This window comes from Gastrolobium bilobum, unplaced genomic scaffold (genome assembly GCF_033153095.1).
Source record: "Gastrolobium bilobum isolate Gb01-03AN ecotype WA unplaced genomic scaffold, APGP_CSIRO_Gbil_v1 utg73964, whole genome shotgun sequence".
NCBI lineage: Eukaryota > Viridiplantae > Streptophyta > Magnoliopsida > Fabales > Fabaceae > Gastrolobium > Gastrolobium bilobum.
This window is the reverse complement of record NW_026899965.1, coordinates 24474-50533: the sequence shown is the minus strand read 5'-3', so window position 1 is coordinate 50533 and position 26060 is coordinate 24474. Positions and strand designations below refer to the sequence as shown.

At 34.7% G+C, this 26060-nt stretch overlaps 1 protein-coding gene across 1 annotated transcript; it reads left to right on the top strand.

Moving 5' to 3' along the window:
• Positions 1-22445: 22445 nt before the first annotated feature.
• LOC133294413 (transcription factor bHLH130-like) lies at positions 22446-25678 on the top strand. Its single transcript, XM_061493061.1, has 8 exons — positions 22446-22560; positions 22736-22827; positions 22939-23568; positions 24154-24491; positions 24580-24750; positions 24865-24930; positions 25015-25083; positions 25370-25678. The coding sequence occupies exons 3-8, from the start codon at positions 22956-22958 to the stop codon at positions 25439-25441; spliced, it is 1329 nt and encodes a 442-aa protein (XP_061349045.1). The 5' UTR covers positions 22446-22560; positions 22736-22827; positions 22939-22955; the 3' UTR covers positions 25442-25678.
• The last annotated feature ends 382 nt before the right edge of the window (positions 25679-26060 follow it).

Here is a 26060-nt window from a genome sequence, read left to right as displayed (position 1 = left end):
TCGATCTTAGACCAACAACTTTTGAGTAATTTTTATTTTTTCTTTAAAAGAAAATTTTCATAGTAATAGATATAAAGCAAAGTACAAGCTACAAATCAATCGTAAAGGGTAGTTTAACTTTTGTTTTCTGCTGTTTAGAATAATTGAGCTTCAAACATGAACCTTCCGTTTGTGACAAAACTGAAAACGATTTTTTGATAGGCCTAGTGGTAGAGTACAATGACCCTTCAAAGTGGTTCAAGTGATCTTCAAAATTGGTTGCAGCTTTCGCACATTGACCAATTGAGGGTTAAGACTTAGAAGTATCTCAACTATCCGTACACACTGTGTTATTCTTTTATGGACACAACTATATCTTTGCATTGAAATATTTAATTATTGAGATCCCATTAATAATTGGCTGATACCAATGTCAACTGGCACAGTTAATGATTCTTAAATATAGACTGAAATCATATAATCCAATGAAGTTCTATCTGAGCCTTATAAAAAAGAAAAAGAATCGAAGTAAGTTTAAGGGTTGAATTATTGGGTTTTCTTCGTCCATTAAGGGTACATATGGTTTAAATATTCGATGATATTGAAATGAAGATCTTCAATCTCTTTAGAGGACCCCCAACTTGGTTAAAAACGTAGGACTTCATTGTATCTTTGACTTATAAGAAATTGGCCTAAACTAAAAGCGAAGTCAGTCAAGAATTTTCCGAAATATGCTGTTACACTGAATGGATATTCCAACAATCAGGACGAATCTAAAGGCACACATTATGAGTATGAAAACGATACAATTTATAAAATGTGAAACATTGGATTTCTTGCTGTGTCAGTTTGATGGAAGATAGCTTTTCTATCTGTAAATGTAGTAGATAAAAAAACTTCACTAATAAGGACGTGGCTATCACCCCCAATCCCATTATATAAGTTGTAAGAAAATAATATTTCTCAATTCTCTATGTTTGCCAGATACGACATCCTATTTTTTAATGGTAAATTTTATAAAATATTAAAATACAATTGCATGCATTTTCTATTTGTTTATTATATAGTGAAATTACGTTAAGAGGAAACTAATACTACTATTAATCATCATATTAAGTATCAATTTTTTGGGTAAATTATATTTTTTTTCTATCAATGATATGAATTAATTATTAATAAAATTGTATGTAAAATCATATAGGTTTTTTATGTCATTAAAAAAAGTTACTTAGAACACTGAAATAAAATGAAATAATGTATTTTCGATTCTATTTACGTAACGAAATATAGTCATAAGTAAGAAAATAATCAAGTCCATAATTTATAAAAAATTAAATATTAGTCTGTTTATGGAAAGTGGAATGGACAAAATGATGGTACTGATGCCAATTTTTTTTTTTTCTTGAAACAATTACAGGAAAAGAAAGACAATAAAAAATAAACTACTTGGAAAACCTCGGCCAAGCAACTCCAGTAGAGTCTCTGTTTAGCCTTTCACAACAGCCTAAAGGAGGTGAGACAAACTCTTATAAGGGCTAATCAAACATGTAAGCAAAAGAAGCCATCCAATCTGCATCTCTATTTTCCTCCTTATGAATATGGACGATGCTTATCCTCCAATCCCAAGCTAGTATCTTCTTTATTCTCTGGCCAATTTTTTTTTTTAAACTACTAATTTGATGCAAATTTGAAACATTTTACCATTTTAATATAGTCAATCTCGCATAGCCGTTCTAGACACTTATTACTAAAACTTGTTACCCACTATAAGATGTTGCCACGTGATCCAACTTTGGTCATCCATTGCACCTACCATCTTCCTTATATAACACCTCCCATACTAAACTTTTCTGAATTTACTCAATTATCACTCAACTAACCTCTGTATCTCCCCCTTTGTATTTTTCATTATTCTAAAAATTGATACTTTTTTCTACTCTTTTATAAAAGTTCAAATTTGCAAACAGTTTGTGAAGTTCTCTATCACAATGATAGAGAAATTCAAGGTCTAAATAGTAGGACATTATGACTCGAGCAAAGAACAATATATATTTGACGCTGCACTAGGATTGATGATCTGAAGGAGAAATTTCACAAAAAATGGGGTTCCAAAAAAACCAACTTGTTTATCAATTGACGGTTAAAATTTGCACAAAAAATGGTGAATACTATACTATAGACAAGCTGGACGCAACTTATATTGGGTGAACTAGGATAAATCACCGTGTCAATTGATGTGATGTAAATTCGTTCCCATCTAAGCCCATTTTGATGGCAAAATACCATACGTTCCCTCATCTCTGATGATCAACTTTAGCATGAAAATCACTTGTTTTACACATTTGTGACAAAAACACAGTGGGGGAATGGATGGTAACGTATTCCTTTAAAATATATTAAAAAGGGAACGGACTGAGACGCATTTAATGCACCTGCTCCATTCATTTAATGCTTCTATACGCTTTACAGGTAACGTAGAGTTAAAGACTTCTAAAAAGCAAGGCGGTGCACCAACTGAGCAGCTGGAAACGTGAAGAGCAGAGAGTCAAGAGTTCTCATTGGCTGAAAACAGAAGCAAAACATGGGAAGGTCTGCAAACAACGGCTAATCATCACAAAATCCTGTTCCATTTAGCAATTCACGCAAGCTTCACACTCTGCTGCTACAGTCCCGTCCCCTCATTCAAGCAACTAGCTCCAAAGGAATTACAGTCTTGCCACTCCTCTTCCAGCTATAAATAGGACCACTCTCACACAAAAACATCATCGAATCCTGGAGGGTTTGCAGTCCGAAAGGAAGAGATCACTTAGTAGTAGTTAGTAACTTAGTTTAATTTTAAGTTGTAACTGTAGTTAAGTGACAACCCCTCTTCTCTTCTCTGTAAACAACCATCAAGACTCCTCACGAGCAAATACCCATCTTTCTCCATTTTCTGTTTCTTTTTGTAAACTGTCTTTTAAATTAATATAAGTGTTTTTCTCTTCGTTCCAATCGTTATCTCTTGACTGAATCTCGGGTCTATGTGATCTCAGTTGAGAATAATTATGTTTAAACTATCAGCCATGAGCTGAACTATTTGTGGAACGGGTAAACTGTGAAACTCTTAAAGAACTGTTTTTAAAACTCTTGACCGAAGCTTTTTGTATTTCTTTGGCTAAGTAAGCTATATTCATTGTGCGCCAATAGAAATTGGGTACATATTGAGAAAGGAACTTCCATAAGGAAGGGATTTCAGACAGCTTAGCCATTGGGGGAAGGTAGATGTCATGGCAAAAACGCTACTGGTCACCTTAGGAATAAGGGGCCAACTCGTCCATTTTAAGGTTCTGAACTAAGTACCTGTTGGAGTCAAGGGAGCCATAGGAATATGGAAACTTGTGAGCCATATAGACCATGAGCTGAGGAATCAGAGTTAGCAGGCAAAGAAACTGGGACAAAGCCAAAATGTGCTAAGTCTTGAGCAGAGAAAACAACCCCTTTAAGAGTGAAACATTAAATCTGTTGCTTTTGTTAAACTGTTTTAACCACCACCCTGTTGTCTCTTGATTATAGTTATTTCTGTTTTAGTAGTTTTTATTTTATTTAGTACTTATAAAAACTCCAATGATTATTATCTCACCTTCTTCTAAACAGGAAGGATCACATACATAACACAACGAGCAACTGTTTGCCATCAGATTGAACTTACTGTTCCTGAGGAACGTTGTCAAGACAGTAGGGAACGTTTGACCAGACAGTTCATTTACTAACTTTTTTTTCTCATTTTCACTCTTTATAAACAGTGATAAAACAATAATTAGCACTCTATCCTCGTGGGAACGATAATTTGGGCATTAATACTCTCTTTATTACTTGATGCGTGCACTTACGCACTTGGGTTGGAACTAAGGGATGAATCTGTGTTCTGCAAGAACAGAGGAACGTCCCCTATCAGAACTTATATTTTTCCACCATCAATAAACCACCCAACATCAATCTCTCTTCCCTTTTCTCTTTTTAGTCTTGGGACACTGGTCAGCCGATAACTTGGAACCAGTAGACATGGGAGTCAACACAGGTTTGGAGTCAGTCATCTTGAATTTCTTCAGAATATCCTCTATATACTTCCGCTGACTCAACCATAATCTTCCTTTGTCACGCTCCCTCTTAATCTGCATACCCAAGATCACATTTGCAGCGCCTAGATCTTTCATTTCAAACTGCTTTGCTAGCAGTCCTTTCACAGTGCTGATCATCTTCAAACTGTTTCCAACGAGTAACATGTCGTCAACATACAAAGTTAAAAGAACAAAGTCACCTTCTAACCTTTTCACATAACACAGTGATCAGCATCACAACGGTCAAAGCCAAGCTTCACTAGATAAGTGTCGAACTTCATGTACCACATCCTGGGGGACTGCTTCAGGCCATACCGAGATTTATTCACCTTGCAGACTAGCTCTTCTTTGCCTCTTACTATGAACCCCTCTGGTTGCTTCATGAATATAACCTCCTCCAAATCACCATGAAAGAAAGTCATCTTCAGATCCAGCTGCTCCACCTCTAGGTCATATGCAGCTGCTACAGACAAAACCAGCCTTGTGGAGTTTAACTTTGCAACAGGTGAAAACACCTCACCATAATCAACCCTTCTATCTGTGAATATCCCTTTGCAACCAACCGAGCCTTATAGCACTCAATCTCCCCATTGGCACCAACCTTCTTCTTGAACACCCACTTGCAACCAATTACTTTTCGATCTGCAGGTAGATTCGCCAAACTCCAAGTTTGATTCTTCATTATAGACTTCATCTCTTCTTTCATAGCTTCCTCCGACTGTTTGGCATCCTCCGAGCTCCTAGCTTGTTTTACAGTGCTCGGATCATACCTGTAATACTAAATGCACAAACATCATCACTCGCACACATGATATAATTTTCAGGTGTATACCTCTCAGATGGTCTTCTTTCCCTTGTGGATCTCCTTAGCACTGGTGCTTCAATCTCAGCCTTAGTTTCTAAAAATTCATCATCTACCTCGTTATATTCAGCAGCTTCAGAATTCAAATTTCCCAATTCAACCTGTGACTTTACTGTATCCTTTTTCAAACCCACATCCAACTCCACTATTTGTGGCTTTTCAGGAGTTTCAGGAAAAAATTGATTCACCTTAGATTCCCTGAATACAATGTCTCTGCTATATGTTACACTTCTAGTATCCAGATTCCATAACTTATAACCTTTGACGCCATCCTTGTACCCAATAAAGATACACTTCTCAGATTTACTGTCAAACTTGCTTCTTTTCTCCTTGGGTACGTGCATATATGCTTCACAGCCAAACACTCTGACATGAGATACGTCTGAACTTTTTCCAAATAGTGCTTCATACAGAGTTTTCTCCTTCAAGGCCGATGTAGGAGATATGTTCTTCAGATAACAAGCAATAGCCACTGCCTCCGCCCAAAACTCAGCTGCCAAGCCTACACCGCTCAGCATACTCCGTGCTTTCTCTATGAGAGATCGATTCAACCTCTCTGCCACCCTATTCTGTTGAGGTGAGTAGGGCATAGTCTTCTTCCTTGCAATCCCATTGCTCGCACAAAACTGGTCAATTTTTTTTTAATATAACTCCCCTCCATTTGTCAGTTCTCAGCACCTTGATTTTTCGATCAAACTGATTTTCCACCAAAGCCTTGAACTCGCGAAACTTATCGAACACTTCATCCTTGCTGTGCAAGAAATATAACCATACATATCTTGAAAAATCATCAATAAAAGAAACATAATACCTTGATTTTCATATGATACTACAGGTGTGGGACCTAACACGTTGCTGTGTATCAAGTCCAGAATCCCCTCAGTTCTTCATCTTATGGAATCAAAAGATAACAGATTTTGCTTCCCTTGCAGGCAATGCTCGCAAAATCCAAACCCCATTGAGTAGCTCAGAATTCCATCCACCAGCTTCTTTGATGTCAAAGTCTCCAGACCTTTTCCTCCAATATGCTCCAGGCTCCTATGCCATAACATAGCAGTGTCCTCCTCCGCCTGTTCTGAAATATAGCTTTCACCACTAAATACTGTGCTACACAGAAATTTCCACAATTTACCATGACGCTCTCCTCTTGCAATAACCAAAGCTCCTCGAGTCAACTTGCAAGAATACTTGTCACAGCTGAAATTAATACCAGCATCTGCCATACTACCAATGGATATCAAATTTCTGGTAAGCCCCGAAATATGCATAATGCTTGGCAGATTCTTGACTGTCCCGTCACTTATCTTTAGCTTTACCTTCCCACGCCTCACAATAGCACGAGTCGTGTCATCTCCCATTCTAACTGTACCGCCAGAATATGATTCATAGGTGCAGAACCATTTCCTATGAGGTGTCATATGAAACGATGCTCCAGTGTCAATAATCCATTCATTGCAGTCACTATGACTGTCAAACGCCATGTATAGGTCCCCTGTACTATCATCATCATCCTTCTTTGCACCCGAAGCAGAAGGTTGTGAATCATACCGCTTCTCAGGACCTACGTTTTTGCTTCTGCAATTCCTCCTCAGATGTCCAACCTGTTTGCACCTCCAGTACCTTATTTTAGATTTATCACAGGACTTTGACCGTCCCCTCGATCTACCTCTGTTTCCAGACTTTGATTTGTCACCACTCCTCCCTTTAACAACCAGAGCCTCATTGCTGGTACCTTCAGAGCATACCCTTCTCATCTCCTCAGACAATAAGGCAGCAACAATCATCTTAAACAATAGTTTATTAACACTATTACCAATTGACACAATGATGTGCTCCCAAGAGTTGGGCAGTGAACACATCAAGGTGCAAACTGTGTCTTCTTTATCTAGGTTGATGTCTATAGAAGAAAGTTACGCACAAATAGTATTAAATTCATTTAAATGAGCAGAGAAAGAATCACCTTCGCTCATCCATAGATTATACAGTCTCCTTCGCAAGAACAGCTTGTTCACGAGTTACTTGCTCTGATAGAGACCTCCCAGCTTCATCCAGAGATCCTTCGCGGTCTTCTCAGAAGTTATGTTCCCCAGAACGTTATCTGTCAGGCATAGCCAGACCAGGCTTCTCGCTTTATGATCGTCTCTGGTCCACGCCTTCAACTCTTTTGACTTGCCTTCACCTGACGTTCCATCACCGACAATTTTCGTTGATACCGATGGCTTCTCATATTCGATCACGTACCACAAGTCCCTGTCAACGAGCAAAGCCTCCATCTTTAGCTTCTATAACTCGAACACTTTTCCTCCAAACTTTTCAACCTCGATCCGTGATTGGGCAGTCGACATCCTCTCCAGATCAATTTCACAGTTTTCTCTATGCCAAGAAAAAACCCCAAATCGTGAAATCGCAATCTGACATAGGAACCCCGGTCGCAGAACCAAAGCTCTTGATAACAAATGTTGGAAATCGACAATCACACAAAATCGACAAAACAGAAAAAGAGAAAAGAGAAGAGAGATTGACACAGTGATTTATTCTAGTTCACCTAATATAGGCTCTGATACCACTGTCAAGCGGGTCCAGGGGAAGCCCGTGGCGGGGGACCACCACCAATGGGATAAGCTACACCAACCGTAGCAAGTGAGTCCGACACCACATCTCAACCCAGAGCCTTAAGGCATTGGGTTTAAGGGTCCTTCCACTTATATACTTTTCACTTAATCCATTACCAACCATTGTGGGACTCATCACACTTGAATATCTCAACAATCTCTCCCTCAACTGTGAAACCCAATATTGATATGTTCCCTCTCAATCGAGTACCCCAGGGTTCAAGTACTCAACTTGCCTCCTAGCTAATCACCAGGCTAGCTCGAGCCCAACTCGGCTCTGATACCACTGTCAGGCGGGTCCAAGGGAAGCCCATGACGAGGGACCAACACCAATGGGCTAATCTGCACCAACGGTAGCAAGTCAGTTCGACACCACATCTCAACCCAAAACCTTAAGGCAATGGATTTATGGGTTCTTCCACTTATATAATTTTCACTTAACCAATTATCAACTAATGTGAGACTCATCACACTTGAATATCTTAACAAATACATTGGTGTGGTGTTTCAGATGATTAGAAGGTGGATATAATGATCAATGCATTTGTCGATCATATGTGGACGTGGATTCTGCTAAAGATTTGTCATTACCAATTCAGTTAGTGAATCTCAATAGCAAATTGTGCATTGGAAACAGTGAAAAATTCTCAATAGAAATTAAAATTCAGTCATTGATGGATGTATCATCGATTGCACCTCCATCGACTTACATCTATATCATAGTTGAGGATAAAGATAACGATACTTTGATGATGGATGGAAATATAACTGTTAATGCTAATTCGTGAGATAGTGATGGAGATGATGATTTTCATATTGATCCCATTGCACAGGAGTTGGTAACCCTTGGTCAAACGCCCCTCAAGTTGTATTATACGGTGTAAGTGAGTATCAACATGAAGTGCAAGGATAGTTTGCGAATTGAAATATTTATGGTTGTTGTTATATTACTTTGTTTGTAGATCTGATAAAGATATGTATATCAGCAGGTAATATAATTAGGGGGTGTTTGGTAAGAGGAAATTTTTTAGAATCCTTAGAAATTGAGATGGGGAATTTAATTTATCCACGTTTGACATAAGGATTGCAAATATTTTTTTCGAAAAAATAAAATTCTCTGATTTGTGAAGCATAATACCATGTAAAAATACCACCTAAGGGGTGGTATTTTGAGATTCTCATCCGGTGGGAATATTTGGCATGATTTTTATGACTAAATTAACCTTATCTTCTTCTTCGTTTTTCTTCTTTCGTTCTTCGTTTGCTCCATGAGCCAGTTTTCTTCGTACACCAGTAGGCACAAGAGAGTTCCAACACCTCCACTGAGAGTATAGCCCCGACAATGGCACCCAACAAAACTCCTCGAAGAAAACCACTCTTAATAGCCTGAGCTGCTATAGCACTAGCTATAGACCCTGTTAGGGCCTCAACTGCAATTGAAAAACACAAGATATGAGACCAATAAAAGCAAACCTCATAACATGAGCAACACTTAAAGGAGTGGCTACTGACTAGGCGAATATTCATGATAAGAAATGGTGCACGATAAGAATTTCGAAATAGAGCTAAATCTCCCAGTTTCCATGATGGCCAAATACAAAATCTGCATGTCAGAGTTTTACGGGACTCCAACCTAGATTTTCACATCAGAGTGTGATGTTGATTCCTACCATTTCAGAAGTTTCTAGATTAAATAAATGGATCCCATAAAACCATTATTTATTTATTTTAAATTTTTTGGTGCCAACAAAAATTTCATGCCATGGAAAATCTTTGGGATTTGAGGTCTAGGAAGGGATAAGTCGATGGTGGTGTGACAGAACCACCAAAGGATGTCTTCACAAGGGATTTAGTTTACAAAACCTCTTTTCTCTATAATTTTTTTTTTTGCAGAAACTGTGTTTGATGGCTTCACATGGATGTCTTCTAGGGCTTGTTTTGTAGCAAGAACTAGCTATGGTTGGCGGCATTATGAAAGTAAAATATGGTCTGTGATGTGAAAATGGCGAGAGGATAAAATAAAACTGAAGTCTGGGTTTGATGGTGAGTTTTGGGCACTTAAAGGGTTAATTTCATAAATTCGATCCACATTCCTAGAATATTTTACAATAAACCTAACATAGCATCAGAAAAATTGACCCAACATTTCCGAGAATATTTTGGCCTACCAAACGACTTTTTGGTAACATTCTCAGAAAATTCACTTTTCCACTATATTCTTGGGAATCGTGATTCCCGAGTAAAATTTTTTTCCCTCTATCAAACACCCCGTACTCCATTGTGGATTAATATTCCATATTACACATATATTAATTGGGATCACCCCAATAAAGAGCGGGTTGATATCGAGGTGGAGTTATAAGGTCAATGGAAAATAAAAGATGTGTTATTTGTTGTACAAGAATTTGAGTCCAAGAAAGTTGTGCAAATGACAATCAAGCATTATTGCATAAAAGTCCATAAGGAAGCTATAGTGATTGAGACTATGATTGCTAAGTTGGTAATGAAATGTCAGAATTATTAAGATGGTTTTATGTACTGGATAAGAGCAGTGAAACTAAAGAATGTAAACATATGGGTGATTAGTAAATGATAACTTTCCTCAAATAACAGACAACTTGATTCTGATTTTATTTGTTCAGTCATACTAGGTATCTGTTGTAGTTATTTTAACACTTGCATTATCATAATGTGTCCTATATGTGTTGATGAATTTTGATGTATGCATCAAATTTTATTTGATTGAGATGGTAAAAAAGAAACCATTGGTTTTAGTTGAGATGATACAAGAGCGGATGGCAACAAATTATGATTTAAAAGTATCATACAGGAAAGCATAGAAGGCAAAACAGAAAGCCATCACAAAATATATTTATGATTAGGAGCAATCTTATACTTATTTTCCTATGTGGTTTGACCACATGCTGCAATTTTCTCAAGTATCTATTTATCATATCCAAACAAACAATTATTATTGGGTTTGTGCTCTTTTACTTAAGCCCAATTGGGAAGCCTAGAGCCTAGAGAGAGCTTAGGGTTAGGGTTTCTTGGTACCCATATAAATACTACCACTTAAGTCATCAGCCTCAGAGGTTATTGAATAGAAGAGGTAAGCTCATATCTGAAAAGTAGGGCTGGCAATATGGGCCAGCCCGCCCCGGCCCGCCACTAGCCCGCCCAAAATGGGCTGGCCCGCCCCGGCCCGTTTTGATAAAATGGGTTGAATTGAGTAACCCGGCCCGTTTTATGAGTGGGCTGGCGGGCTACGGGCCAGCCCGCCTAAAATAAAAAAAATATAAAAATAAAATACAAAAAATTAAATTCTGCATAAAATCACATAAAAAAATCTGCATAAAAGCATACAAAAATCTGTATAAAATCCTAATGTGCTTATGAAACCAAGAAGATCAGTGTTTAATAATCTGCATATAAATATGCATCTTTCAATCCAAAAATAATAATAAAAAAATAAAATCATATCAGGATAAAATAGAATAACAAAACAAGTAACAAAGTGTTGTATGAGCAGTCCACAACAATTCAAAAAAGCCACTTGCAAGCAGAGAAATCTAAGATACGGAGCTACATAACAATTGGGTAACCTAAAAAAAAAAAAAAAAAATGACTTGGCGGGCTAGCCCGCCCCGTGGCGGGCTGACCCATATGGGCTGGCGGGTTTGGCGGGGCGGGTTTGGCGGGCTGGTGGGTTGAAAGACTCAACCCAGCCCGCCCCATTTGGCAGGCGGGGCGGGCCAGCCCGGCGGGCTCAGCCCATTTTGCCGGCCCTACTGAAAAGTGTCCACACAGTTCACCTTCCCCTTACCCCTTGAGACATAGTCTAGAAGATCTATCACTAGCCAGCCTTAAGGAGATTATTCGCGTAGAGGAGAGCAGTCATGAAGAGGAATCAAACACAAGGAAATACTGCATAGATCTGCATAACAAGAGGTAATCAAAGACGATGATGATCCGCCGCATCCTAAACAACAATAGTCTAAATGCTTATTCAGATCCAAGTGTGCCTACAATTGGTATTAGAGTTTGATTGTATGTTTGGATGTAGATCTAGTTTTTGATTTACAATTTTTCATTTAATTAGTTTTTCTTCATGATATATGGAACTTAGGGTTCTACGTTTATTAGTATGTATTTTGCATATGTATCCTTATAATTCTTTTCATTAAAAATCGATGCTTTATTTGGTTTTTGGCTTTAATCTGTGGTAGAGATTTCTTTGTATTTTCCTGGGTTGTAACGAGGAGGCTAATCCTATATGATTAGTTTATTCCACGATTTTTATTTCAATTTATGTTGTATTTCAAAATTATAATAAAAAGAAGATCCAATAGAAGCCAAAAACAAAGGAGATCAAGATAGAGGTGGCAAAGTGGGCGGCCCACCACGCCTCACCCTGCCAAAAAATGAGTCAGCCCGCCCCGCTCTGCTTTTGAAAGTGGGTTGAAAAACGCGGCCCACACCACCCCGTTTGGCAGGTTGGGCGCGTTGGCCCGCTAGCCCGAGGCTATTTTACACTCACCCGCCTCGGCCCGCCTATGCCCACCATCAACCCGCCAAAATGGGTTGAAAAACTTAGCCTGGTCCATCCTGTTTAGCAGGTGGGGCGGGTTGGCCCACCGAGCCAAGCCCATTTTGCCAGCTCTAGATCCAGATCTGTTTGGATCTATTCGTGACCTTTCGGTGACTAATCTGAGAAACCAACCACATGGGATGAAAGAGAACAGAAAAATGACCAAGAGGGAAAACAGATCCGGCCGTGAAGAGCATCCACGCGCCATCATGCATCGTCATAAGTGGCTTCTCGTGGGTGTCATGCGCCTGTGAAGATTGAGCGTGTGTGGGTGCGTGCCAGCCCCGTTTTAGATGATTCTGGTGGCTATAGCTTCGTTTCTCTATTTCAGTGCTGACCCTAGAGTTTCGTGTTGAGATGAGTTCAGGTGACGACACAGTGGACGTAACAGCTAGTGTTCCTGAAAGTTGACTTAGGATTTCTTGCAAAAGTTTGGTATTTTGGGCCCATTGTTACTATGAAGGGGCTTGAAACAGAAGTACAGAACAAAAGGAAGGAGTAGATGGGTTGGAAACGTTTCTTTTCGTTTCTTTTTGTAATTTCATTTTTTAAGAGAACAATGGATTAAAGTCTAATTATAATTGCCTTATTTTTATGAATGGATGAATTATATGGTTAACATGCTTGATGTGTTAACATGCAATATAGAATATGTGTTGCCATATTGTTGCATTACTTGTTAAATTACATGAGCATGACGACGACTATGTTTGAACGACTAGATTAATAGTCATTATGGCAATTAATTCGTATTTCGAAATTTGAATGTAAGGCTAGATTAGTGGTCATTATGACATTGATTTTTCAAAATATGTGTATAACGAATTCATTGATTAATGATCGTTATGGCAATTATTTTGATTTCAAATTATCCTCATAAATGACAATTATTATGATTCTTATAACCTAGTTTAATAATTAAGTCAATCATTTAGGAGAATTTAAATCTAGATAAATAATTGATAATTTACTAAGAGAATTGTTTATTTTGCGAGTGAATTGTGGGTCTGCTAAAATGGTCATGTGTTAAACACACGCTGCCTATCATAACTGGATTTTAGGACCTTAATGATTTCAAAATTTCGATAAACACTGCGATGTATGTTCATCGGCGCACTTGCTTACATAGTTTTTGAAATCAAACAAAAGTTACTCTTAATTGAACAACTCTTGGAATTTAAAAAATTACTTATGTTGAATGAGAGGAGATTTGAATTAAGAAATTAATTTAACCTCTAAGGACATTGTAGGACCATTAATAAAATAATCATGCAAAGCCCATCAAATAAGATGATTGGATTTTATTAGATTGGACCTAAGTAATCATGGGAGAAAATTTAAATTAAGAAATTAATTCAACTTTCAGGCGCATTGTGAGCCTATCAATAAAATAATCTTGTGAAGCCCCACAAGATAAGCATGATTGGATTTTATTGCAGCCCCTCCCATTCAATACTAAGTTATTAAAGATAATTTTAAAATTAAACAATGATTTTTACATTTGACAAAGCTTATGAAAATTCTCAACAAAAAATATTGAATGGGTGAAGGTTTTAAATTAAGTATTTAATTTTAAAACTCACGAGCTCCATTTGTGGGTTCATTAATAAAATAGTCATGTGAAGCCCTGACAGATTAACATGAGCGGATTTTATTTGATTGGACCTTAATAATTTCAAAATTTTAGTAAAGTATTATACGACCCGAAGTTGGCAATGCTTGGATACTAAGGATAATTTTGAAATTAAATAATGGTTAATTACATTTAACTTTGTTAAAATTATTAACCCTCCCCACGAGTTTGAAATTAAGTATTTATTACCTATATTCTATACCCCATTGAATTAAAAAGATGATAAACAAGAACATTCACCAAAGAAATAAAAGTTTCAATGGAAATATATTTTTGGCCTTTATGATTGAGTAAGATTACCTTAAATAGGAAACATGGTTTAGTTAAAAGAGAGATTGAAGGTTTCATAGTCTTTGTTTCTTCCCTTCTAAAGCAAGAACTACTTCTTCTTCTTTTTTGAAAATATTCCATCGGTTCATCGCTTCGCGATTAGTCCGATTCGGGGCGGGTCCAGGATTAAGGCTTTAAACCCCTCCCAAAGGTGGTACTGGGGAGATTCGAACACATGCCCTCACCCCCACCTGCTCAGCTCCCATGCGCAAACTGAGATATCTCCATTTGGTGAACTACTTCTTTTCATGTGTAGATTTTACTCTCTTTTTTTGGAAAACATTACTCTTTATGATTTCTTCTTCTTTTTATTTTTTTATTTTGTTTAAGCCAGTTATGTCTGGCTAATTTTCTTTTGTAGTTAGGGTCATGGATCCAATGTGAACCATTTACTCATATCTTTCTGTGTTCTTGAATGTTCTTGATTTTCATTGCAATTAATTTCAATTATTTTTATTTTAATTTAAAATCTATTTGCTAAACCAAATTGGATTGTCCAAATTAAGGGGAATAGTTAGGATAATACTTGGTACTTTAATCCTCGTGGGACGATACTCTACTCAAACTTTTATTACTTGAAACGATCGGTATACTTGCGTAATCGCAACAAGTTTTTGAAGCTCCTTTCTCTCTGTGAAATCTCCAACTCTGGTATCCAGTGTTCTCTTCCTCTCTGAATCTGCTTGCCTCTGTCGAATTATCCTTTGTGTTTCCAAGAGTTGTCTTTTTATAAGGATGAAACCATACCTTTTAATTTTCCGTAAAGTCTTCAATGAAATCTTCACTAGAATCTCTAATCATATCTTTGATCCAATCCTTCAAATCTTTCCCTTTTTATTTAATGTAAAACTTTCTTTAAAAAATATTCAAATGAAGATTTGATAAGATCTTGAATGATTCAGAAATCCAAAGTTACTCTACTTGATCTCTCTGATTTATCTCTTTATTGAGCTGAAATTTACTGCAAAATATAAGAAATCTTATGAGAATATTATTGAAAATAAAATAATAATTTAATTATAATTCTCATAACTTTTAATTACTTTTAAATATATTTCATGCTCATATTGACCCTTAATACATAGTAAATTTGAGACTCATCAAACAACTTCATAATGTTTATTCTAGTTTATTGCTGAGGACAACAATATCTAAATTTGGGAATTGTTTGATGAGTCTCCAATTTACTATGTATTAAGGGTCAATATGAGTATGAAATTGATTTAAAAGTAATTAAAAGTTATGGGAATTATAATTAAATTATTATTTTATTTTCAATAATATTCTCATAAGATCTATTATATTTTGCAGTAAATTTCAACTCAATAAAGAAATAAATCGGAGAGATCAAGTAGAGTTGCTTTGGATTTCTGAATCATTCAAGATCTTATCAAATCTTCATTTGAATATTTTTTAAAGAAAGTTTTCCATTAAATAAAAAGGGAAAGATTTGAAGGATTAGAAAGATATGATTAGAGATTCTAGTGAAGATTCCATTGAAGATATTATGGAAAATGAAAAGACATGATTTCATCCCTATAAAAAAGAAACTCTTGGAAACACAAAGGACAATTCGACAAAGGCAAGCAGATTCAGAGAGGAAGAGAATTTCGGATACCAGAATTGTCTGAACAAATCATAGTGTCGTTCCTTGCTAAAGTTCACTTTACTTTTCTGCATTTCGTTTTGTTTCACAATCACACAACACCATAATAATTAATTCTTATGACCTATCATTCCTCCTTGTATTAGGAAGGACTTGAGAATATAATGATGCGAGAAATTATTTAAAGTTAAACTGAACCATTTTTCATAAGGGGACATCCTTGGGATACTTGAGAACGTCAACCAAAACAATTCAATATTTTTTTCAGTCTTTAACATAGCTTAAAATATCAGTTAGCAATACTTTCTCCTTGAGAATGATAATCTGGGACTTAAACACTCCCCTTTATTACTTGATGCGTGCACTTGTGTTAAATGATCTTCATTCTAGGGAACAAATGTGTTTCTCTTGATTGATTGTAAAAAAGATCAAAAGTCATAATATTGGGAACAAATGTGTAACATGATCCAACACACCCCAAGTTCAAACCCATTGTGAAAATCTTACCAATGTGAAATTTTGCTTAAATGGAACTTCTGAGACCCATACCAACACACTTCCCTCCCCTCCTTACTAAGCAAGCATATATCAGTATCAGAAATCTTCTAATTGCCTAATTTTTTTCTTCAAATTTTAGTGGGGCGACAATCAACCCTAGTCCCCTTATGTCTGCCTCTGTGTCCACCAGCCCAAAAAGTGTGAAAAGGGTGGGAGTGGTGGAATATCATTATATAAATAGTTTCAAGTGATAAGCAATCTTGCATGAAACAATTAAAGGGTTTTTACAATATTAAGGGTTTAAGAGAGAAAATTATATTGTTGGATGGGGTAACATTAGTATCACAAATAAAATTACTCTCATATTAATGCAAAATTATTTGAAAAACGATAAAGAGGAGTGTATAAGGGAAAAATGTTTGTCATTTTAAATGACACAATTTTATATCAACTTAAGTAAAACAACCATGTTTTGGTATATATTTGTTGGTCTTTTGCCTTCTTTCTCATCCATAAAATTAGGAGAAAAGAGAAAGACAGAGTATTGTGGAGGAGAAAGAATGTAAAAAAAAAAACAAATATGCACTAAAACATGGTCGTTTCACTTGAAATGATGCAAAGTTATGTACTTTAAAATGTCAAATTATTTTCCCTTAATATAATCATGTGATTTTTTTTAATTCAATTTTATGCATAAATATCAATGGTCCCTCCCTAATCCTAAATATAACACCTCTTCTCTCCCAGTATATATAGGGATAAGATATTATGCTTATCTTTTTTTATGTCTACTTTTAATCTGTTTGGTATATTTTTTTAAGCTTAAAGCTACTTTTAACTTAAAAGTTAAAAAAAGAGCTTAAGAAATAAAAGTAAAAGCTATTGGTGATTGTATGAAGTTGTTACGAGGGTTTTGAAAGAGGAAAGATGAAATAATTTATAAAGGTGAATTATTAGGGTAAAGAGTAAAGTTGGTAAATGTAAATTTAGAATAAGGGTGAAACTAAAAAATAATTATGAGAAATCTAAAAGCTAGTATATATCTTTAAAAAAAGCTTCTCTTAGGAGCTTTTAGCTTTTGCTTTTTTTATTCATTATAATAATTTTTTTTTATAAATAAGAGTTTTTGTAAAAATATGTTTATTAAGCTTTTGCTGGAGAAGATGATTTAAAAATAAAACTTCTCAAACAGGTACTTTACATACTTTTTCTCACATGTTATATCACAATCTCAATCAAGAATGAAGGCGGGGAGAGAGAAAAAATTGGTTGAAATTGTAATCTAATTATGTGAATAGAATAAGTAAAACATACATAAAATTTATGGGAAATTATACATTTAATAACTTATTCTATATATATATATATATATATATATATCACACTTCAAATACGAACAAATACATTCATATCCAATCATTTATTTTACATGTCGACTCGTCCTGCTTTTGAGAACCCAACTTGCTTCTTGAACTCTGTTCTTATCCAATGGCACACTGCATTGCTTGCGGCGGCTGCAATGAATTTTATCTTTGCACATCTTACATGAGTGGTCGATACCTTACCGATTCAACCAAGTTATTTGTCTTCTTATCAAAGGGTTGACATTGAATTTCCCTTAAAGATCAAATGTTTGACAGTGCCAAGCAACACGAGGAAAACATGTAGTGACATAAACATTAATTGGGTCAGTCAAGCAAAGACCATTGTTTAAATTAGTATTAACTATTACCTAATTAATCATTCTCCATGAATAGTTGTAGAATTTTGGACTTTTCCATGAGAGGATCAAAGGTGTAATACAATGACCACTCATCTTTTGTGGTTTTGATTAATCAAGGGGCTATTGCAGCTGAAGGCTTAGCAATTCATTGACTTTTCATTTGGAAAGATTTAAAAATAAAGATTGCAGCATATCATTCACACGAGTGAAAAAGATACTTTTCTAAAATATAAACTTGAATGAGTATTCAGTGTACCTGGGTCCTAAGCATCTTGATAGAAGTTTGATTCGTGGTTGTGTGTATGGAAAAAAATTTATTGGTAGAGACTATACCCACATTAGTGACCTCTCGGTCTCGAGGAAATTAGTTTTCAGTTGTCGGTTGGAAGATATTCTTGGAGCAATAAAACAAAAAAACTTAAAGTAAATGATGAGATTATAATATCCTTAGCATAAAGTTTTTGAAAAGCATTGCAGTCAGTGGCGTAGCCACTCCTATGCCAGCAGGTGCCAAGGCACCGGCTTGGTTTTAAAAAAATTTACTTTTTATATATAAATATATAATTAATTATAATTAACTAAGGTTAAATTTGTAATTTGGCACCACCTAAATAAATATAATTATATTTATGTTTTTCAATCAGAAAAATAAAATCCAATACCCAAACCCTTTTACCTAACCCATCAATTAAAATTACTTTCAAAGCCTTAATTTGTGACTTACAATTGCAATCATAATAAAGGCTCAAATTATTCTCAAAGAGAAGATGCTACTTACTTAAAATAATTCGTAGTGAAGGCTCAAATTACTCTCAAAGAGGAGATGCTACTGCAGCTTATAAGATGATCACTTCCTTTAAAGTTATCTTTAATTTATTTTTGATGAAAAAGATAATGAGCATCACTGAAATTCTTTTTCAAGCATTACAACAAAAATCTCAAGATATTTTGAATGATATACAATTAGTTTCAAGTACAAAGTAACTTATTAAAGAATTAATTTACACAAAAAAAAAACTTATTAAAGAATTACGAGATTCTATCCTTGAAGATTTTGTCAGTTTAAAAGAGCGTTGTTTACAATTTTAGGTATGCATTTTTCTAGTATATTTTAAATTATTTATTAAATGTTATTAAGCATATATTTATTATATTTGTGTGTTTTCATATCCTTAGGACAATGCTTGGTCCATTACTTATTGGGATAGGTTATTCTACCTACCATTTTTTCTGCCTACCTTTGCTTACCACTCTTCAATACCATTGGATCAGAATCTCAATTACATTTATTATTTCTTTCTCTTATTAAGATTATTATCTAACGATATTGGAGAGTGATAGGCAAAGGTAGACGAAAAAAATGGTAGATAAAATAACCTATCCTCTACTTATTATGTTGTGAGAGGAAAGTGAAATTCTTATGTTTGAAATGCTTATCGAAAAGGTTAGTGCATTTTTATATGTTTGCTTTGATATATAATCATTGATAATTGTTCATTTGAATTTTCAATGTTACGTGATATTATTTAATACATAATTTAGATAACTATGTTAGAATTTATAGTAAATTTTTTTCTTGATTAGTTTGTGTAATTATAATAAATATTTTAATAATTTAATATGTCAAAAAATTTTGGCACCACCTAAAATTTTGGTGTGACTCCGCCACTGATTGCAATAATTTAATCATAAATGAATTATATGATACAAATCATGCCGAATTCAAGATTGATAGTTATGATAAAGGTAGTTAAAATTGAGTTTTTATCTAAAAATAAAAAGGGGATAAAATATCGTAAAACATAAAATTGTAATGAAAAAAATTTATAAAAAAATAGAAGCGCTTGAAATTTTGATGAAAAAATTGTAAAAACGTAAAAGCACAATTTTAAAACTAGTCTTTAACTATCATGATTATGATACATTTGTAAATAAAAAAAAGTTTTTGGTACATAACAAAAGAAAGCTAAGGTGTGCATTTAAATTTTAAATTAATGATTTTTTTTTTTATTTTAACCTCATCATTAGTTATATTTTGAAATCCGTTAAAAGGGATAAAAATGGTTAATTTTAAAAGGGGCAAATTATTCTTACATCGGTATAAAAATAAGAAGTCTTATACCAAATTTTGGACATTGATTTGCTTACTCATATATCTAATAAATCAGAGTCGTTAAATATAAATAATAATCAAGATTGAGAGTGTAACTTATACTGACGTAAAATGATCCTAATCCATTTTAAAATATTTATAAAAATGAATAAGTAATAATTGAAAAGTTATAACAAAATTTCAAATTTTATTCCCCCCACTTAGGGGGGTGCTAAACGAGCCAGGGGCCTTTGGCTCGGCTCGTGAAGGCCTGAGCTTACATGTCTAAAATTGATTGTTGGACCCAGGCTTGAACTTGTATAAAAGCTCGTTTAATAAAAAAGCTCATACTCCAATTCAAAAGCTCAACCTTAGAGCCTCTCAGGCTTGCCTAATATATTTTTTATTTTTTATTTTTTATACTACTTGTGATAGCCCTCTCTCTCTTCTCAATTCATTTCATCCCATTTTATTAATTAAACAGACTTTTTAAATGATTTTGTTTTATATTATGCTATTTGGATATACATTAAATTTATGAATATTTATGGAATTACTAGTGCTGTTGATTGTATATTTTGTTTGGATAAATTTTTGTTGTCTTATTTTTTTAAACAGGCTAACAGGCTAAACAAGGCTTTTATTTTTTGTACATGAGCCAGGCCACAGGCTGATATTATATTCGTAACAGGTAACATGCTAAGGCCAGTCTGACACATTTGAACACAGACTCGGCCCGTTAAGACCAAAGCTTGGCTCGGCTCGGCTCGGTTCGTTAACACCCCTACCCCCACTTTAAACTATTCTCAAATAAGAAAAGTATCTACTTAAATTAAAAATTCCTCTCCTCCATTTAATTGGCCTAAACTTGACCGAGACTCATCGGTTATTTGTTTTCTTGTCCACTCTTCATTGAACTAATGTTGTGAAAATGATGGTCCTAACTGTTATATGAAGCTTTAGCAGGCATCATGGACTTGCTTTATTTTAATCGGGAAAAGACCCTACTTAGATAAATAAATGCTAGCCACACTTAATACAGTGTGAATACAATAGTTTAACTGTAAAGGAAAGAAAGAAAAAGAAGTTTCTGATGAAGCAGATTTCTAAGAATCAATTTTTTATCCTTTTTTGTTTTCTATGCTACAAGGTGCCAGGATGGAATGAACAGGTCTTGTTTTCTTTGTTCACATCTGTATAAAGTTGAATAATGTCACCTGCATTCAGAATACAAGCAATTGTAGCAATAATATATGGAAAAACATGAGATAAGTTTTTATTCTTACTCATTCTTGGATAAATGTACTACTTTTTTCTTTTCTTTTTATTTTTTTAGATGATGGAGCCCATAAATTTGTCTATATGACATGAGATAACTTATTTCTTTAAAATGAAATTAATAATATATTAGTTAAAAAAAAGTACATTTTATAGGGTCACTTTTTTTCTTGAGAATGAATACCTATAGATGGATAAAAGTAACTGCAGCTTCTGATTTGTTTCTTACCATTCTGGGAAGTATTCTGTTCATGTCACCGCGTTCAAGGCGCGTTCTCTTGTGAAAGATTAGGTCATTTCAGCAAACCAACAAAAGAAAAATAAAATATAATAAGAAAAATAAGAAAACTTCAGAATTTCCACCTTAAAAACTCATATATTAAACGAATATATATATTTTTAATCAAAAAGTGCCTTTCTATGATAAACCTTAATTACTTCTAACAAAAATCATGGTTATTATTTCTACAGTAAATATCTACATTCACTTTTAACATGATGTTATTTTGGATTGAAAAATTAAAAAATTATAATAAAAAAAATTATTATAACCATAAAATAAATTATAATTACAAAAATATCTTAATTTTTGCCTTAAAATAACATCATTTTGAACTCAATATAAATAAGTTATGTATTGAAAAAAATTGAACCCTTTAAAAGTAAACAATAGAACCATTTATGGAAGAACCTAAAAAGGCTAAAGGAGGTTGCCCCTTCATGCAACCAAAGGACACGAACCGTACATTTATGCTTGGTATTCCTCACATCTCAATAGCAAAGAACCCTTGATCCATAAACCAAACATCACTTGCCCAATTGTAATCGTTGTTTCTTTCTGCTGTATATGAACTCCAAAGCTTATTTATTTATTGTACAACTCTTAAAAAAAAAAAGGTGAAATTAATGCACTTTCTCTATTTAGTAAGTGTGCCCAACAGAAGTTAGATCCCTAAACACATATTCTGAACCATTTCAAAGGGTTTATTTGGTCAACGGAAAAAAATAAAAAAGAAAAAACAAGTTAACATGGACGACTTTATGTCATCCAAGGTAATATCGTTATTATGGGGAAATATAAGGGTGATCACTGAACAACAAACTACATAAATATGTGAGAGCAAGACAACAATCTTAGCTTTCTTTCCCACAACTCTTCTCTTCCTCTTAATTCTGTGTCTGGATTTTGAGCTCTGATCCATACTCTGGAAGCTGAAGGACCTTTATCCTTGGACTTGAATGTGCCAAATTTTGAGTTTCATGTATGCCCTTTTTTTTTCTTTCAATTGGCTTAACTTTTTTTCTTTTTATTTTTTGTATATATGATTCCAAAAGCTACTCTGGTTATAGCAGGAACAGAATTCAAGAAAGATTTGGAGATGAAATAATGTTTCTGATTATGTTGGAATCACACTTTTTTCTTTTGACCCTTTGCAGGTTTTGGTGCTTTGAACTTTGTTGAAGATAGAATTTTGCATTTCCCTTTTGAAGTTTGGACATAAAATTTTGAGGTTATCATAGTCACCAAGGTAATAATACTATGTATAATTTTTCTTTGAAAGAAACTTGGCTAGTAAAATAAAGGAAACATAAAAAGATAACTTCTTTTCTTGTTTTCTCTTTTGGGTGATTTTTTTCAGGTAATTGTGAAGATAATATGAGTGTTGTGTATAGTCATTCTCTCAAGTACTCTGAAGGGGAAATAAGAAGAAACCCAGAAATGGATTCAAATATTGGTCATCCACAACAACATTGTCACCAGCAAAATTCTGCACTATTGCGGTACCGTTCTGCTCCAAGTTCATTGCTGAATAGCCTTGTGGATACCAGCATTGGATGTGTTAATGAGGAAGCTTTCAAAAGTGAGGATCCTCACCATTATCATCCTTCTACAAGTTCAGAAATGGAAACCATGTTGGCCAAGTTGTTTCCATCCAACATTGGGTTGAACAATTCGGAACCTTTGTATGAGTTTGGAGACAAGCCAGTGAAGCAAGAAATAAGGGACGCAGTTTCACAAGGACCACAACACAATGGTTACTCTTATGGTTCTCAGGCTCAGCTAATTTACCAACCTCACCAAATTCAAGGCTTGTCAAATGGTTCTTTAGGTGCTTCTGGGAATAACTTTGATGGTTCATTCAGTGCAGTGAGTTCCATGGCTTCAGATAATTCCACAGAAACTAAAATGGGTTCCAATAATTGCTCCAATCTCATTAGGCAAAAGAGTTCCCCTGCTGGGTTTTTCTCCAATTATTCAGTTGATAATGGTATGCTTTTTATTTCTTTTTGGATGATGTGTTCTCTCATATGTAAAAGAAATTTGGCTTAAAATTTGAATTTTTTTTTCTAAAATACTACTTTAGTTATATGAACAGCAGATGTCAGTGGATCATATCTGTCCTTATATTTATGGAAATGTTACATTTATCTTCAGAATTGACCAGAGCTTGCTAGTGATTGTGAATAGCTTTAATTCAAATCAAATCAGATCCCCCTTTTCTGCAGTACTGCTAATATAGTAAAGCAATTTGGTGTTACTTGTCCGGAATATAAGATCGTTTGTTCACATTTTTCTGCAGAGAGAGTTGACTTTTATTTAAACATTTCTTATTAAGAAATTATGTACCTTCGAATCAAAAGAAAAATAATTATCTAGGACACTTTGGGGAATGGAAGATCAGAAAAGAATCTGAGAAAAAGAAGGCAGAACAGTTTGCTGTAAAAGTACTAAAATTTGGGTTACAAGGGGAATACATGAATTATATGTATTTTTTTTTCAAGGTATCAACTTTTTATAATGATAATTTTTATTTTTTCCTTTTTAGTGTTCTAAACACTTGTGTTAATTGCAGGTTTAGCAGCATTGAGAGAGGTAGGAAGTTTTAGAGCCTGTGATGTCTCAAATGGACAAGCTACTACATCAACTAGTGGGTTGCATGGTACTTTGAACATGTCATCTAGGCCATCCTCTTGCTCTATAAGAATGCCACAAATTGTTGAAAATGGGAATGAAGGGATGGAAGCAAATTGTGTTGAAAGTAGAAACCAGGGAAATAATAATGGCAGCAGTAAATGTTACATGCCTAGCTTCACCAGTGACTTCTGGGATGGTTCTTCATTCAGTGCCCCAAAAACAGAAAGTAACAATAGTGAAATCATATTTTCCACTTCAAATGCTTTGGAAACTCAGGTATAGCAGGAAATTTGTGAAATTTTTTTCCCCCCCAATTTGGCCTTTTTGTTTTTAGTTGTTGATCAATGAAAATTTATGTTACCAGGATGCAGACTTTGGATATCATAAACATGGTTTGACCCACCATTTGAGTCTTCCTAGCTCTTCTACTAAGATGGCTAGCATGGATAATTTTTTTCACATTCAAGGATCTGTTCCATGTAAAATTCGAGCCAAAAGAGGCTTTGCCACTCACCCAAGAAGCATTGCAGAGAGGGTAAAAGTCTCATTTGTATTCTACTATACATTACAAACATATAGTTGTATTGCAATTTAATGTAGTACATACTTGTTAACTGTTTCATTTGTTATCTGGATTTGCAAACTTCAGGAAAGAAGAACACGAATTAGTGCAAGAATCAAGAAATTGCAAGATCTTTTCCCAAAATCAGACAAGGTAATTAACTCTCTTACTAGCACATCATCTTGTTGAGTGAAGCTTCATATGCAATTTGATGACTTTATGCTTCACTCTTGGCAGCAAACAAGCACAGCAGATATGTTGGATGTGGCTGTGGAGTACATTAAAGACCTGCAGAAACAAGTTAAGGTACTATAGAGAAATAACTCTTCCTATAAATTCTTTAAAAAATAAAAACCACTCCCCGTTAAACCCGACTAGCGAGTTTGGGGTGGAGGTAATACTTGTACGCAGCCTTATCCTTGCATAATTGCAAAAAGACAGTTTCCTGGATTCGAACCCAGGACCTTTCAGTCATGATAGAACAATTTTATCACTGCTCTGGTTCGCCCTCTTATCTATAAATTCTTAAAAAAAAAAAAATTACCTCTCTGAAATTTATTTTGTCTAACCACATATTTTTCTATTCTTGCAGGTACTCACAGATACTAGGGCAAAGTGCACATGTACAAATAATCAGAAGCAATACTCTAGACCTTGTGCCTGATTTATATCCATGTAGATAACAAAAGGAAGGAGGGTTTTTTTTTTCTTTATCATTTGGTCAATAATGTACCATAATTGATGGCCAGTGTGATTATATAGAATAGTGCTGATATTTTCCTAGTATGTATGAATTTAGGTCCGAGTGAATCTCTTTCAGTTTTGTTTTTCATGTTCCCTAATTTTTTTGTGATCATTAATGTACAAGGAAGTTTAGCAAGAGTTGTTGTAACTGTTCACTTTACTCATAAGAGGTTTAATTGTGTTACAAAATAAATGTGTCCTGAGAAACTGTGACACAATGCTGAAGACTGAATTCTATATGGAAGGAAGAAATTACCAGTGCAACTAGTAGTTAAGATCTTTGAATCTGTGTTACATAAATATGCAACTAAGAATACATTGCCAAAAATTTTCCCTTCCATTTAAACTTTGCCAAGCTTTGCATACTCCAACAATATTAGACATGAGGGATCTAGCTTAGTGTACTTATGTTAAGCCAAAGACTAAACTGGAATGAGAATGACTGCAAAAATATGAGGAAACAGGTGGACTGTGGATTGGGCCAATATCGAAGTAAAAAAATATTTTGGCATGAGTTGGCCCAATTCAATTCAACCTTT

Bases quoted from the DNA above. Each gene is read 5' to 3' on its own strand.
- LOC133294413 (XM_061493061.1), top strand. From the start codon at position 22,956: ATGAGTGTTGTGTATAGTCATTCTCTCAAGTACTCTGAAGGGGAAATA. The intron at 23,569-24,153 runs GTATGCTTTTTA...TGTTAATTGCAG, and splicing joins CAATTATTCAGTTGATAATG to GTTTAGCAGCATTGAGAGAG. The intron at 24,931-25,014 runs GTAATTAACTCT...CACTCTTGGCAG, and splicing joins TTTTCCCAAAATCAGACAAG to CAAACAAGCACAGCAGATAT.